This window comes from Rhinopithecus bieti, unplaced genomic scaffold, assembly GCF_001698545.2.
Source record: "Rhinopithecus bieti isolate Rb0 unplaced genomic scaffold, ASM169854v2 scaffold_12155, whole genome shotgun sequence".
NCBI classification, from domain to species: domain Eukaryota; kingdom Metazoa; phylum Chordata; class Mammalia; order Primates; family Cercopithecidae; genus Rhinopithecus; species Rhinopithecus bieti.
The window spans coordinates 3,107,852-3,123,192 of record NW_016807423.1 but is presented as its reverse complement, the minus strand read 5'-3'; the positions used below and the strand labels follow the sequence as shown (position 1 = coordinate 3,123,192).

Genomic DNA, 15,341 nt, shown 5'->3' with positions numbered 1-15,341 from the left:
AGAAAGGTCAGGAGATTGCCAGGGTTGCTGGCCAAACTCTGGGGGCTGATATGCCTGACACCTGCTACCTGCTTCTAGGTGCCCAGGTGCAGATCCTTCCTTAGCCTTCTGTAGTCAGACCCCAGCAGCCCCAGGAACCCTTCCCTGGCCTTAGATCTCCTGGCCGAGGAAAGCGCTGTCTCTCAGGCCAGCCTTTGTATCACTCCCAATCTTCCCACTCTGCTGCCCTGACATTGTAGCTGCCTCCCTTGCCCCGTCTTCTCCTCTGTAAGTTCTCTCTGACTCTGGTCTTAGGGGTCCCTGCCTTCTTTCTCAGCCTGGGTTCTGCAGGGACAGCAGACCCCTTAACTTGAGAGTGCCAGCTTCCAAGCTTGTAAGTCCTGGTCTCTTTCCACTTTGTACTTTTACCACTGACCTATAGCTGAATCCCCAACCTGCCACTGAGTCTGATCATTGGGAATGATCAGGTTCCACTGACTGTTCAAAGCAGGTAAGGCTCTGGGCCCATTTCTTTAGGGAGCTTATGTGGCAGAGTAAGGTCAACTGCTCTTTAGGAGACCACCACTGAGTTCCCTCCCGAGACCTCTACTTCCCAGCTCTGGGCCTACAGGGACATCCGTGAACTTGTCCAGGTCCACTCCCCCACAACCAGCTGTCACCAGGAGCCCCAGGGCTGGGGTACTGCAGAGTTCAGGCCATTCATCTTCTAATACCCAAGCCTCTTACTAGAGGAGGATGATGACAGACAGCCCTCTGCCTACAATGAGAAGCTAGTTGTTCTTTCTGAAGGTTTAGAGAAGAGTTGGGAGTGGGAACACCTTCCCTTGCCTGTAGGGTCTCAGTGCAATTTGGTTTAACTCCACAGCTCTTTCCCAAGCAAGGCCAAGTACAGGCAGTGTCAAGTAGGTAGCAAGCAAGAGAGAAGACAGAAGTCAGGTCCAGAAATTCAGGTAGGTGGGACAGTGGGGAAGGGGAATCCATTTCAAAACCAGACTGGATGAGGCACCGGGGCTCCACGGTGTCCAGTCCGCCTCCCCAAAGGGGAAGAAAGGGCCAGGCAGCAGAGTGATCGCTTGGCCTTAGCCAGACCCAGCTTCAAGTAGGCCCACTGCCCACACAGACCAGGTAAATAACAGTGGCTCCAGGAGTACCCTACTGTTTTCAGAACCCTGGGAACTGAGACACTAGTGTTTTCAGAGTCCCTCTCTTTGCCTTGAGGGCAGTAGAATTAGGATCACAGATAGGTACTTTTAAGGGAGAATGGTAGGAAATAGGGTCTGTCCTGGTGAACCCTAGTGAGCCTAAGGGCTCCTGTCTCACCCTGGCCTTCTGCCATCCTCCTTTCACATCGTTTCCTCTGTCACAGCCTCCCTCAGGGCAAGAGCTCCTAAGGGACAGGGCTTGATCCCATTGGTTTTTACCCTTCAGTGCCCAGTCACCATAAATGATCTGGAATTGGCTCAAACACCAGTTCCTACTTCCTACTGGGCAGACTGGGAGAAGCCAGGCAGTTCAAATAAGGCCGGGCCAAAGGGGTGGGTCAGAGCCTGTCGTGGATGTTATCACGTGTTCCTTCCAGGAACACCAAGGTCAGTTAATTCAAGGTTCTTAAAATTCATCCAAGGGAGTAAGGAAAGAAAGAAGAAAAGGGGCCGGGCGCGGTGGCTCACGCCTGTAATCCCAGCACTTTGGGAGGCCGAGGCGGGCGGATCACAACGTCAGGAGATCGAGACCATGGTGAAACCTTGTCTCTACTAAAAATACAAAAAATTAGCTGGGCGCGGTGGCGGGCACCTGTAGTCCCAGCTACTCCGGAGGCTGAGGCAGGAGAATGGCGTGAACCCGGGAGGCGGAGCTTGCAGTGAGCCGAGATCGCGCCACTGCACTCCAGCCTGGGCGACAGAGTGAGACTCCGCCTCAAAAAAAAAAAAAAAGAAAGAAGAAAAGGAAGGAAGCCAACTAGAGTCGGAGAACTCACTATACTCAGGCTACTCAGGAAGCAGACAGCAGAGCGTTGCTTTTCCCAGGAAGACGGAGGAGCTCTCCGCCCAGACTGGCCTTGGCAGCAGGCAGATTCAAGGTACCAGCATTGCAGGATGAGGCACAGGCACAGGCTCACTCTTGCTGACATCTGTGTTTTCCTGGCCATACCCGGGGCTCTAGGACCAGCCTTGCATTGGTGAGAACTGCTCCCCAGGATGGGTGGGGGTGAGTGGGAAGGAGAGAGAAGAGATAGGGAGGAGTCCTCTGAATTACCGTGGGCCTTCCTTGGCTCCAAAGTGAAAGATAATTTGGACCTTTAAAGTGAGCTGCCAGAGGAATGCCAGGTTGCCCGTGGCCTCGCCTCCCCCATCTCTCAGAGTGGAACTGCCCAGGCCCTTTGGCTGCCCCAGGGACCTCTTCTTTAGTGTCCTCTCCACCCCAAGCCCAAGGCTAATGCCTTCCCAGGACCTCACCCATGCTTTGCCGCACTTCCCTGGCATCTGAGACCCAGGAAAATGTGAGAGAGGCTGCTTCTCCAGGTCCCCTCCTGTCTGGTGTCCTAGTCACCAGCTTATCCTGCTCCTGTAGGGACGTTTCCAGTCATGCCGCCTCTGGGCTGCTGGAGAACTCTCTGCACCTGTCTGGAGCCTCACCTGCAGAATTCTGGCAGGAGGCAGCTCTGTGTTCTGGAGCCAAGGCCTGGCAGGGCAGGGCTGGAACAGGAATTAGGCCTTAGTCACAGCTGCTTCCTGCCACTTACTACATGAGGAGTCTTTTAAAGCCTATAACTTTCTAGTACCCAGGAGTCCTCATAGGATATGGGAAGGGGCAGGGCAAGGGGGAAGACGTAGGAAAGGATGGCCAAACAACCCAGAGCTAAGAGCCTGTGCCAGAGCTGGTCTTACTTTCTTGCATCTGAGAACTCTCCTCTTCATCATTTGTGGCCCTGACTCACTGGACAGTGGCACTGATAACTCCAAACCGGTTACAAAAAGGCCTTTTGTCTCCCAGATCCCAGGAGCCGCGGCCAAGCCAGCAAGCAGGTGTAGGAGTTCCCAGCAGGCTGTGTGCTCAGGGCAGCTCAGAAGAGCACCAGTGGATGGGCAAGCACAACACGGAAGCTGAGGCTTGGAGAGAGGGTGGAGCCAGGGACATGGGGGTGCAGCCTCCAGCTCCGGTGCAGGTCTTCTCAGAGGTGCCTCTGCAGTCTTCCCCAACACACTCACTCACTTATCAGATGTTCATGAGGTATTCTCTTTGCAGGCTCTACACTGGCCCCTGGGAATACAAAGAGGAATTAAGCACTGTTCTCAACCAAAGTAGCTCACAGTCTAGTGGGAGAGATAGTCCCAAAGCTAGAGTTAACAGTACAGTGTGGAGGCTGCCATGATGAGGAAGGCCTAAGGCAGCTCTGGGGCAGGTGGGGGACAAAAAAAGGCCTCCTGGACAAAAGAGTCACTCCTGAGCTGGACCCTGAAGGAAGAGTTAGGAGTGAGTGGGCGAAAGGCATTAGAAGCAAAGGGAACAGCATGTGTAGACCCAAGAGACCATGCTCCCTTCAGGAAACTGGAGGTGTGCTGTGTGGATCAAGCATGGCACAATGAGGGTGGTGTGTCAGAGCATGCTGCCTAATACCTCCAATGCTGTGGCCTGTGCATCCTCTTCCTGGTGTTGGATGAAGGCTGGAGACACCCCATCCACTGTCCAGAGGGCGAAGGCCTGGGGTCTGGAGAGGACAGGACAGGTGAGAGGCAGAGCCTTCCATCCCCATCCCTCAGGCCCTGCCCTCCTGCCTTGGCCAGTCTCACCCACTGCACCTCAGCAGGCCACAGAAGCCCCTGGGAACTGCCTCCTGACCCGCTTTGCTGCCTCCTCTTCCTCCTCCCCACTCCTAAAACCGGAAAGCCAGCCTCGCTGCTGAGGATCTCTGACTGGTCATCAATTCATTGAGGCCCTGGGGCCTAGGCTGGGTGGGTGTGGGGTGGTCCCAGCCTAGCAGTAGGGAGAGGATAGGGCTGGGAGTGGGTCCCTGGACAGCCTTGACACAGCACTTACCCTCCAGCTGTACTTCAGTCCCTGGGAAGAGAGGGAGGAGGGCAGGATCTAAGAGGCCAGCCAGGGCCCCACATTCAAGCACAGGGAGACTAAGTCCCTGATTTTAGAGAGACAACATGGCTTAAGAGGGGAAAGTGACTTAGGCCTTGGAGTTACACAGATGTGGGTTTAAGTTTAGACCCTCACTTACTAGTGGGCTACCTTAGGCACTAAATCTAACCTCCTCAGATTTAGTGTCATTGATACAGTAGATGAGGAGTGCTGTGCATCTTTCAGGCTTATTTTTAAAATTAGATAAGATGAAATCTAGCCGGGCGCGGTGGCTCAAGCCTGTAATCCCAGCACTTTGGGAGGCCGAGATGGGTGGTTGACGAGGTCAGGAGATTGAGACCATCCTGGCTAACACGGTGAAACCCCATCGCTACTAAAATACGAAAACTAGCCGGGCGTAGTGGTGGGCGCCTGTAGTCCCAGCTACTCCAGAGGCTGAGGCAGGAGAATGGCATGAACCCAGGAGGTGGAGCTTGCAGTGAGCTGAGATCCAGCCACTGCACTCCAGCCTGGGCGACAGAGTGAGACTCCGTCTCAAAAAAAAAGAAAAGAAAAGAAAAGATGAAATCTAGAAGCATCTAGCATAGAGAACTTAGTTCTCAGTCTATAGCAAATAGTAATGCTATTTATTTATTTATTTATTTATTTATTTTTTATCGCTGGTGGTGATTTTGCTGTTAGAAAAGCCCAATTATCCCAGGGAGCAAAGCATTTTTCTGTCAGGCTGTAGGGCTTGACCTAGGAGGTGACCCAGAAGCAGGGGTCAGAGGCCAGGCCTAGAGGAGGGAGAGACAAGGAGCCTCCTAGTGAAAGGCAGCAGGGCTGGACTAATCCATAGGGCAGAAGGGGCCGCCACATCCCCAAATGTAAGGCCTCTTATTGGACCAGGCCCAAATGGGGATTGAATGATGTCCACCTGCACCTTCACCTGTTCCCTGCACTTCCCCCAGCCTGAGAGGGATGCAGAGCCTTAGTGTGGACTCTGTCCTGGGAGACTCAGTGCAGGCCTCCTGCTGCCTAGCCAGCATACACCACCCAGCCCAGGCTTCTCACCAAGCCTCTGAGACCAGCTCTTCGAGGATTCTCCACCACTCTCCTCTGCCTTCAGATAAAAATGCTCAAGAATGGGAACTCCCTCAGCTCCTCTTCCTCACTGTCTGCTGTAAGCTCTTGGTCACTGCCTCATAATTATTACCATTGTCATTCTCCTCCTCCTGCTCCCCTTCCCACCACTCTTCCTCCCCTCCCCTCCTGCTCCTCTTCCCGCCACTCTCCCTCCCCCTCCTCCTGCTCCTCTTCCTGCTACTCTTCCTCCCCTCCTCCTGTTCCTCTTCCTGCCACTTTCCCCTCCTCCTGCTCCTATTCCTGCCACTCTCCCCCTCCCTCCTCCTGCTCTTCTTTCCACCACTCTTCCTCCCCTTCCTGCTCCTCTTCCCACCACTCTTCCTCCTCTTTCTGCCACTCTTCCTCCCCCTCCTCCTGCTCCTCTTCCTGCCACTCTTCCTCCCCCTCCTCCTGCTCCCCTTCCCGCCACTTTTCTCCCCCCTCTCCCCCCCCCCCCCCTCCCCCCCTCCCCGCCACTCTTCCTCCTCCTCCTCCTGCTCCTCTTCCCACCACTTTTTCTCCCCCTCGTCCTGTTCCTCATCCTACCACTCTTCCTCCCCCTCCTCCTCTTCCCTTTCCTGCCATTCTTCCTCCCCCTCGTCCTGCCCCTCTTCCCACCACTCTTCCTCCACTTCCTCCTCTTCCCCTTCCTGCCACTCTTCCTCCCCCTCTTCCTGTTCCCCTTCCTGCCACTCTTCCTCCCCCTCCTCCTCCTGCACCTCTTTGCACCACTTTTCCTCCCCCTCCTCCTCTTCCTCTTCCCGCCACTCTTTCCCCGCCTCCTCCTGCTCCTCTTCCTGCCACTTTTCCTCCCCCTCCTCCTGTTCCTCTTCCTACCACTCTTCCTTCTCCTCCTGCTCCTCTTCCTGCCACTTTTCCTCCCCCTCCTCCTGCTCCTCTTCCCACCACTCTTCCTCCTCCTCCTGCTCCTCTTCCTGCCACTCTTCCTCCTCCTCCTCCTCTTCCTCTTCCCACCACTCTTCCTCCTCCTCTTGTTCCTGTTCCAGCCACTCTTCTCCTCCTCCTGTTCCTCTTCCTGCCACTCTTACCCCTTCTCCTCCTGTTCCTCTTCCAACCACTCTTCCTCCTCCTCCTGCTCCTCTTCCCACCACTCTTGCTCCTCCTCCTGTTCCTCTCCCTGCTTCTTTTCCTTCCCTTTGTTCTCCTCTTCCTTCTGTCATCACTATCATTATCATCATAGCTGTCACTTATTAAGCTCTTCAGTTTATCAGCTTTCCTTGAATTCATTCAGTTCTCATAATGACCCTATGGCTAGGTACTGTTATTATCCCCATGCTAGAGATTAAGAAACTAGGGTACAGAGAGGATGTGTTACTTGTGTAAGGTCACACAACTAGTTAAGTGGTAAAGCCTAATTCAAACTCAGATCTCACTGCCTTAGGGATCTTCCTAAGAAATAAATCTGACCACATACCTTCCTGGTTAGAATCCTCCATCAGTCAGCTCCTATCTGCCGTGGTCTGTGAGAATGGTAAGAACTACCATTTACTGAACTCTTCTCTATACCAGGCCCTGGACGATGTGGTTTATATGCATCATCTCAGCCGGCTATTTGCACAACCTTACAAGGCAGGTACTATGAGTAGTAGTCAGCGGTAGGGCCGCATTTTGGACCGAAGGTGTCTCACTTTAACCATTGCGCTATAACACCTCCCATTTATTCATTGATTCAGCAAATCCAAAGCAATCACCAACATCACATGGAGTCCCATTCTTCAAGCACAGTCTCACTCACTCAACAGCTCCCTTTCCCAGTGCTTTCCTTCACATCCAGCCAGTCCAGTACCAGGGACTGAATGTCACCCAAGGGAGAGAAGCTCCAGCCAAGGTAGTAACACATGGTGTTACCTTAGTAACATCTCAGTGCTTCTTCCCATTCCTGTGTCCTGTCCCTGTTCCTTGATCATCTCAGATCTTTACCCTCATCATCTTCAATTCCGCTGTACCTCCATCCTATCCCAAAGAAATTGCGTGTCCAGCTGCACAGGGAAAATAAAGGTTGTCACCAGCCAAAAACTCTCAGCTTCCTGCTTCCCATCTACAAACATACCTGCATCCCCGTTCATCCCTGCTTCCTCCTCTACCATCCCTCCTGTGCCTCTGCCTTTCATGGTCAGTTCTCTCCTGTCCTGGATGCCATCTCCCTTCACCTTCTCAGGACTGTCTTCTTTCCTATGTCTCCTTTCTCATCTCTTTGCCGGGTCCTCCTCTCACATCTATGAATGTATTTGGGTCTCTTTCACCTTAAAAATAAAAGGCCTCTCTTTAGCTTATATTCACCTCCCTTCTCTTTCAAGTTTCTGGGAAAAGTCATCGCCTGTCCCAGGGTCTGGCTGTTTGCTGTCTGTTTCTCCACCTCTCCATCCTGCCTTCCAAAACCACTCTCACCTGGCAGTGACCTTCTGATTCTAAATCCAGCAGACTCAACCTCAACTCAGTTTCAACTTCACAGCACAGAACTCCATGATCTGGCCCCTTCCAAGCCTTCCCTTCTCCTTGCCACTCTTTTTTTTTTTTTTTTTTTTGAAATGGAGTCTCACTCTGTCACCCAGGCAGGAGTGCAGTGGCGTGATCTCGGCTCTCTGAAACCTCTGCCACCCCCTCCAGGTTCAAGCCATTCTCCTGCCTCTGCCTCCCAAGTAGCTGAGACTACAGGTGCCCACCACCACACCTGGCTAATTTTTGTATTTTTAGTAGAGATGGGGTTTCGTCATGTTGGCCAGGTTGCTCTCAAACTCCTGACCTCAGGTGATCTGCCTGCCTCAGCGTCCCAAAGTGCTGGGATTACAGCTGTGAACCACTGCGCCCGACCCTTGCCACTCTTTAGCACCCAGCATGTCCTCTCCACTCTGGCCTGTTTCATGCCTCCGTGTTCTACCCGTTCGCCTGCCCATGGATGTATGAGATGCCCCTCTTATAAGCGCCAGGAGGGCAGCAGCTGTCCTGTTGATCTCTGTAAGGCCATCACCTCCAGCGTGTTTGAGGCATAGTTGGTATACATAAGAGAATAAGCACATGTGGAAACTGAGGCCCAGAGTGCAGCAGTACCTTCGAGGAGAGTCAGGATTCTAACTCCAAACTCTGCCTCTCAGTCAGGCTCTTTCCTCTCAGCGAGGCTGCCTCCTTTCATTGCCCTGAAAGGTCTTTCTTTTAGGTTCAGACCCTCGCATCCTTTTGCTCTCTTCTTGCCTCTCCAGGGCATCTCTTTCCTCTTAGCCATATTTGATCTTCTTTATGCAGTTCCGAGATCATTCTCCTTGATAAAGAAATAAGAACTGAACAGTCCCTGGCACTCTGCCTTTCAGTTGCCTGTTGGCATCACACGGACCGCCCCAAGCTGGCTCTTCTTTTTGTTCATCGCTTTTTTTCCAAATATAGCTTTCAAAAGTTTTCTGACCCTCTCCTCGTAGCATACATCAAAATTCCAAATGGACTAAAAAGTGAAACATAAAAATATAACCAAAGGGAAGTTTAAAGTAAGGATAGAAATCAAATCCCTGGAAGGAAAGAACTTTCAAGACACAGAAGTGCTAGAAGAAATCAAATTTGATAACATATTAGAATTTCAAGTTAACACAAAAAGACTGCCGCACAACTTTGAAAAAACATATTTAGAACATATGGCAGGCAAAGGGTTATTATGAGAGTTAACAAGAAAGCCATTAGAATCCCAGCAGATAATGGACAGGAAACTGAACAGATCACACAGAAAGAAAGATAACTAGTAAACAACAGAAATATGTTTAACCTTCCTGGTAGTCAGAGAAATTCATGTAAAGGAAACAGGCTGCCATTTATCACCTACCATGTTTTCAAATAATGTGTTAGATTATCCTACATGATGCTGCATGAGTGCAATGACAGGTGTATCAAAGGCTACTGGTCAGAGTACAAACAGGGACCAGCTTTTTGGAAAGGAAATGGAACTTGGTACTGAGAGCAATCACCCAGAGGAAAGAAAAGTCAGTGCACAAAGATTTTTATTGTAGTGTTACTTTATATTTTGTAGTGTTATTTATAATAGCCAAACCCAAATATTACCTAAGGATTTTTTTTTTAATGTGAGTTATGGTCTCACTACATGATGGAGTATAAAGCAGTAGCACAGCAGTCCTGCCGAGGGTGTGGGCACCTGGACCAGCCAACACAGCTGCTATCCCCAAACCTTCAGTGCAGGTAGGATCAGCAGGTAAAGCACTGGCCTCAGTGTTAGGAACTGAAAACAAATCTCTTCTTCTGCCACATCTTTGAGTTTCATTTTCCTCTTCTATAAAATGGAAATCGTAAAAGCCTCCCTGCATAGCTACCTGTTATTCTGCTGTAAGAACTAGTAGGACAATGCACAGGACACCAGTGACACACTGTGCTCATCTGCAATGACATTCACCTTCTGAGAAGTGAGAATGAGCACAAGAAATATTGCCTGCCCGCTGGGCAGAACCCCAACCACAGGATGAGGAGTGAGCGTGTCGGCGAGAGCAACAGGGCCTGGGCCCAAGGGTACAGATGCCACCTGATCAGGAGGGTCCTGCCACCTTGTTTCTTGGCCTTCAGGATACCGATGAACATGCATATTTTGGGCATAGAGAACAACGTTGGCAAAGAGCATGGTGTATTTAGTGAATTAAAAATAATTCAGTATAACGAGTGTGGCATGGGCATGATACTGCCCTTGACCTGAGAGAGGCATCTGCCCTAGGCCCCACTGTGGCCCTCCTCTGACCACAGCCTTTGCCATGGAGTAAAGAAGAATATGCAGAGCCAAGAGGAATGTGCCCACCCCAGGCCCATCTGCCTTGAGAGACCACTATCAGGTAATGGAGACCTCAGAATTTCTTGCCCTAACAGTGCCAAGTCCAAGTCCACTTCCATCTTCTTGAGGGCAGAATATTAACTCTCTTTGCATACCCTAAGCCCAAGGAGGGTATCTGCAGAGGCTGTGAGCAGAGCTTGGATGTGTGGAGTGAGGAGGAGTCTACACACATGCACAGACTTCTTTTTTTTTTTTTTTTTTTTTGAGACAGGGTCTTACTCTGTTGCCCAGGCTGGAGTCGCACGATCTCGGCTTACTGCAGCCTTGACCTCCCTGGGCTCTGGTAATCCTCCCACCTCAGTCTTCCTAGTAGCTGGGGCTATAGGTCCTCACCACTACACCTGACTAATATTTCTTTTTTTTTTTTTTTTAGAGAGGGGTTTTGCACAAGACTTCTTATGGTATGGGATGGGACCACGGGTGGGAGTTGGGCTGGACCACCATGGTCCCACACAACAGATTCCCAGGATCAGGATTCTAAACTCAAACCTGTCCTCGGACATTTTTCAAGGAAGGATATATATATATATATATACACACACACACACACACACATATAGATATATAGATATATAGATATAGATATAGATATATATTTTTTTCTTTTTTAAACAAGGTCTGGCTATATCACCCAGGCTGGAGCGCAGTGGTGCGATCTTGGCTCACTGCAGCCTCCGCCTTCTGGGCCCCTGCCATCCTCCCACCTCAGCCTCCCAAGTAGCTGGGGACTACAGGTGTGTGCCACCATGACTGGCTAATTTTTGTATTTTTTTGCGGAGACAGAGTTTCACCATGTTGCCCAGGCTGGTCTCCAACTCCTCAGTTCAAGTGATCTGCCCACCTCAGCCTTGCAGGGTGCTAGAATATATTTAACATCTTGATAACTTGCCTCATAACTGTGAGATATTTAAAATTAAATTTTAGACATGTGATATGTGTATAATACACCCATTTGTAGTTTTGTCCTTGGCCCAACAATGTTAGGAGTGGACCTACATGGATATGGTGGCAGTGGCTGGAGATGACGCTAGGTGAGCAGGGGACAGATGGTGAAGGGTCTTAAAAGCCAAAGTCTCAACAAGGAGCCTGGACTTTATCCTGAGGACCAATAATAGCAGAAGCTAACAAGAGCTGACTTTGTGCCAAACATATTATATGCATGACTTTAAACCGTCATAACACAAAAACACTATAAAGGAAGCTGGTATTACTGCATGGGAGAGGGTAATGAGACTTTGAAGGGTAAAGAACTTGCTTCGGGACACAGAGTTAGAGTAGTTGGGGGTGTGAGGGTTCACAGTCTAAGACCTGCACTCTAATTGTCAACGCAAGCTGTTGCAGTGGGCAGTGGAAAGCCACTGAAGATTTTAAGCCCAAGAGTGTCAAGATCAGATTTGTGCAGGGATGTGAATGAACTGAAGGGAAAGCAAGAGGGAGTCAGAGCTGATGGCTGTTAGAGTGACCCCAGGAGAGTTGGTGGCCCACCCTAAGGCAGTAGCAGCAGGGAGCATAGGCGTGGACATATCTGCCTACTCTTGCTGTGAAAGCCTACCACGGTTAATCTCTACTCCCAGACCTGTGAGCACACCAGGAAACATTCTCTCAGGAGCCTGGTGGGGAAAGTGCTTCCTTCCCAGATGTTTTCCCCATTGCTCCTGGATGTTCTGACAAGAACGGAACAGGTTGCATCAGCAGGAGTCTGGCAGCTCCACACAGAAGAGCTGGGTCCAGACTTGACTGAGGCAGGGGCATTCCTGAAGGAGGAGGGATTCAACAAGGAATGCAGCCCACAGCTGGCCTTGAGGAGAAGCTGGACCATGCCAGACCAGCAGCACTGGCTGGCCTTATAGGCCTCTGTTGTGTCCTGTGGATTAGGGAAATGAGATGTGAGAGGCCTTGGGCCAGATGTGGACACTTGCAGGCACAGGCCTTGTGGAATAGGACTGTGTGCTGGCAGCAGGCCTGGCAGTGTCTCCAGCAGCAGGCAGACCTCCCCGTGGGGAGCCAGGGGGAAGGCTGGCTCTCCCATTCAAACGCATGCACGTGTGCAGGTGTGGATGTGTCCTGGCCTCTCCGGTGGCTGACGTTGCTGACCACACCCTCCGCTTCACTCTCCTGGTGTGACACTCACTATAATCATAATAAGTAAGATTTATTGAGCTTGCTATATACCAGACCCTGTGCCAGATGCTGTAAAATGCACAGCATCTCTAATCCTTACAGCTATCTGGGAAGTAGGTCTTATCAGCCCTGTTGTATGCATAAGGAACTTGAGGTGTAAAGAGAGGACACAATGTGCCCCGGGTCACAGAGATGTGGAGCTGGAATTGAGCCTCTGTTTTTCACACTCCAAAGCCTCTGCAGTGGTACACAGACGTTCTGTGTATGTGCCTGTGTACGTGTTTCTGAGAAGAGGAGTTACAGCTTTTTTTTTAGGAAACAGGCTGAAGTTTTGTTGGTACTTGATGTTTTTGTGGCTGGGGAAACCGGAAATGCCCAAACCATGTCTTAGTCTTACTGTTTCTCCTTTCCCAGAAATCTCTGAGGAAACTACACCAGGACAGTGGCAGATGAGAAAGAATAAAAGGAGCACTGGACTGGCGCTGTGTTGGGCTCCCAGTTCTCCAGTGCAGAGCTCCCTGGGATTTGTGACCTAAAACAGGGCCCCTTCCCCCAGGGTCCCAATATGACTCTCAGCTGCTGCTGGCGGAGTAAGAACCTAGGGCAGTAAGACCTCAGCGCAGTGAGCCACGAAGGGCAGAGGCAGAGGTGGCCTGCTCCAAGGAGGAGGCCTGCCCAGCTCACTCCCTGCCACACAGAGGCAGCAAGTCAGGAAGGGCTGCCTATGTGGGAGAGAATTTTCATCTCAAACCAGTAATCGTGACACACTCAGTATCCTCAAATCTAAGCAGTCACATCCGGCATTTCTCCTCCCAGGAAAGAGTAAAGATGAGAAGAGAGGTGGCAGCTTTCCCCTCCCCATCAGATCGCCAAGGGGACTGAGTTAATCAAATTTACTACCGTTTGAGATAGTGGTTTAAATCCAGGACTTACAGCATATGGAACAGACCAAGAGGGATTGTTTCAGAGAGGGCATCTCATGTGCAGAAAACCAGGCTGTGAAGTCAAACGCAGCGCAGATTCTCGCCAGCTGTGTGTGTACCCTAACAAGTCCCCTCACCTCTCTGGGCCTCGGTACCCTCTGAAAGATGGGACCTGGGCACCAGAGAGACTCCTGAGAGCTCCCTTAGTGCTCTTAGAGGAGAGAGGGGAGGTCTCCTTTATCTTTGAGCCCTAACCCCTCAGACTTGCAGAGGTGGGAGCTGCAGCGATGATATAAATGGTATGGCGGAAAGAATGCCGTTTTGGAGTCAGGACACTCGGGTTTCAATCCACTTGCAGCCACCTGCAGGCTGCTTGACCTTGAACGTGTTTCATCTTGGGGCCTGTACCTGTGAAGTGGGTGAAAGTTAAAGAGATAATAAAGTAACCCTTGTGAAGCCAGCCTGGAGCCGCCTCACACCCGCCCCCAGCTGTGCCCAGTCCTGGTTCCCCCTGCTCCTCCCGAGCAGACCCTGTGCTTTCTCCCTCCTCTTCAGGTGTGTGCGGGGCAGGCACGGGCAGGAACCCCAGGTGGGAAGCTGTTGGGGCCTGCTGGGCCTGGAGAAGGGACAGGGGCTGTGCTGTGCTTGGCACAGGCTGGCACCTGCCGTTCCTGTCAGTCCACATCTGGCCCACCCAAGAGGGGCTTCCCCTCAGCTATGCCTAAGGTCTTGACTATTTCTCCACCCTTCCCTTTCCTACTGTCTCCCAGCATCCCTCCCTTTCCCTCCCTTACACACACCCCACTTCTGGAGACAGGAGCAGGGAAAAGGGGTCGGCTTGTTCAGCCTGACGGGCTGAAACCGAAGTTTGCCACAAGGGCCCATCTTTTGAACTGACCTTTGGAAGACAGTTTGCCAGAGAAAGAGATGTTGCCACAGAGGTGGGAGCCATGAGGAGGGAGTGGCTGGAACAGAGACAGTCCACCAAAGGAGCAGCAGCAGAAGAGGCTGAAGAGCTGCTGGTCACTGGGGGCCCTGGGTGGAGATCAGATCTCCTTTAGTAACCATCACTGATGCCTCTTTGTTGCCTATGCTGGACCAGGCACTGGGCTACAGAGGTGAATCAGATGTGAGCCCCTGCCCTGTGGGGCTAGTGTGCACTCAGCCTGGATTGGCTCATTTAATTCTTGCAATAGTTTGTAAGCTAAATAGTCATGGTGTCCCTCGTTTGTCCATAAGGAAATGGTACATTCCTTGCTCAGGATCTGCACATGGTGAGTGAGCAGAGCTGAAGTTAAATCCTAGGACCAAGGATCTGAACTCCATATTTTACCACCTTTTGAAGGTTAGATGTCAATTCTGCCTTGGGGTGGAGGGGGTCAGGAAAGACATAAAGGAGAAGCAGCTGCTGAGTCTTAGAAAATGGATGGGTCATGTGGATAGAGGTGGGAAGGACATTAGAGACAAGGAGCAGCACCAGCAAAAGTGTAGGGCATGAATTAGCAAGTGGGGACTTCAGATGGACAGAGACTGAAACAAGAGACAGATGGGTTACTGGCTAAAGGCTCAGCTCTTCTGTAGGCAGTGGTGATGTGATCTGATTTGTACATGGAAAATCATTCTGGCAGAGAGGAAGTGGTTTGAGAGGCCAGGCGCAGTGGCTCACGCCTGTAATCCCAACACTTTGGGAGGCCGAGGTGGGCAGATCACCTGAGGTCAGGAGTTCAAGACCAGCCTGGCCAACATGGTGAAACCCCATCTCTACTAAAAATACAAAAATTAGCTGGGCATGGTAGCATTCACCTGTAATCCCAGCTACTCAGGAGGCTGAGGCAGGAGAATTGCTTGAACCCAGGAGATGAAGGTTGCAGTGAGCCGAGATCATGCCACTGCACTCCAGCCTGGGCAGCAGAGCGAGACTAGGTCAAAGAAAGAAAGAAAGAAAGAAAAAGAGGCCGGGCGCGGTGGCTCAAGCCTGTAACGCCCGGCCTCTTTTTCTTTCTTTCTTTCTTTCTTTGACCTAGTCTCGCTCTGCTGCCCAGGCTGGAGTGCAGTGGCATGATCTCGGCTCACTGCAACCTCCATCTCCCGGGTTCAAGCAATTCTCCTGCCTCAGCCTCCCGAGTAGCTGGGATTATAGGCAGCCTGTAATCCCAGCACTTTGGGAGGCCGAGACGGGTGGATCACGAGGTCAGGAGATCGAGACCATCCTGGCTAACACTGTGAAACCTCGTCTCTACTAAAAAATACAAAAAACTAACCAGGCGAGG

At 51.3% G+C, this 15,341-nt stretch overlaps 1 protein-coding gene across 12 annotated transcripts in view; it reads left to right on the top strand.

Moving 5' to 3' along the window:
• The window catches only part of ST3GAL3 (ST3 beta-galactoside alpha-2,3-sialyltransferase 3), a 243,850-nt gene that overhangs the window by 215,619 nt on the left and 12,890 nt on the right, over nt 1-15,341 (top strand). For 2 of the 12 annotated variants that reach the window (XM_017881897.1, XM_017881896.1), the window contains exon 10: nt 9,943-10,028. The exons of 5 other annotated variants lie outside the window; for them this stretch is intronic. In XM_017881897.1, coding sequence (XP_017737386.1) covers nt 9,943-10,014 — 72 coding nt within the window. In that variant the 3' untranslated portion in view covers nt 10,015-10,028. Of the gene's footprint in view, nt 1-865; nt 951-2,027; nt 2,180-9,942; nt 10,029-12,562; nt 14,783-15,341 lie in introns of those variants that run through there. 5 more of the 12 variants (XM_017881899.1, XM_017881900.1, XR_001887297.1 and 2 more) reach the window with 4 other exon arrangements.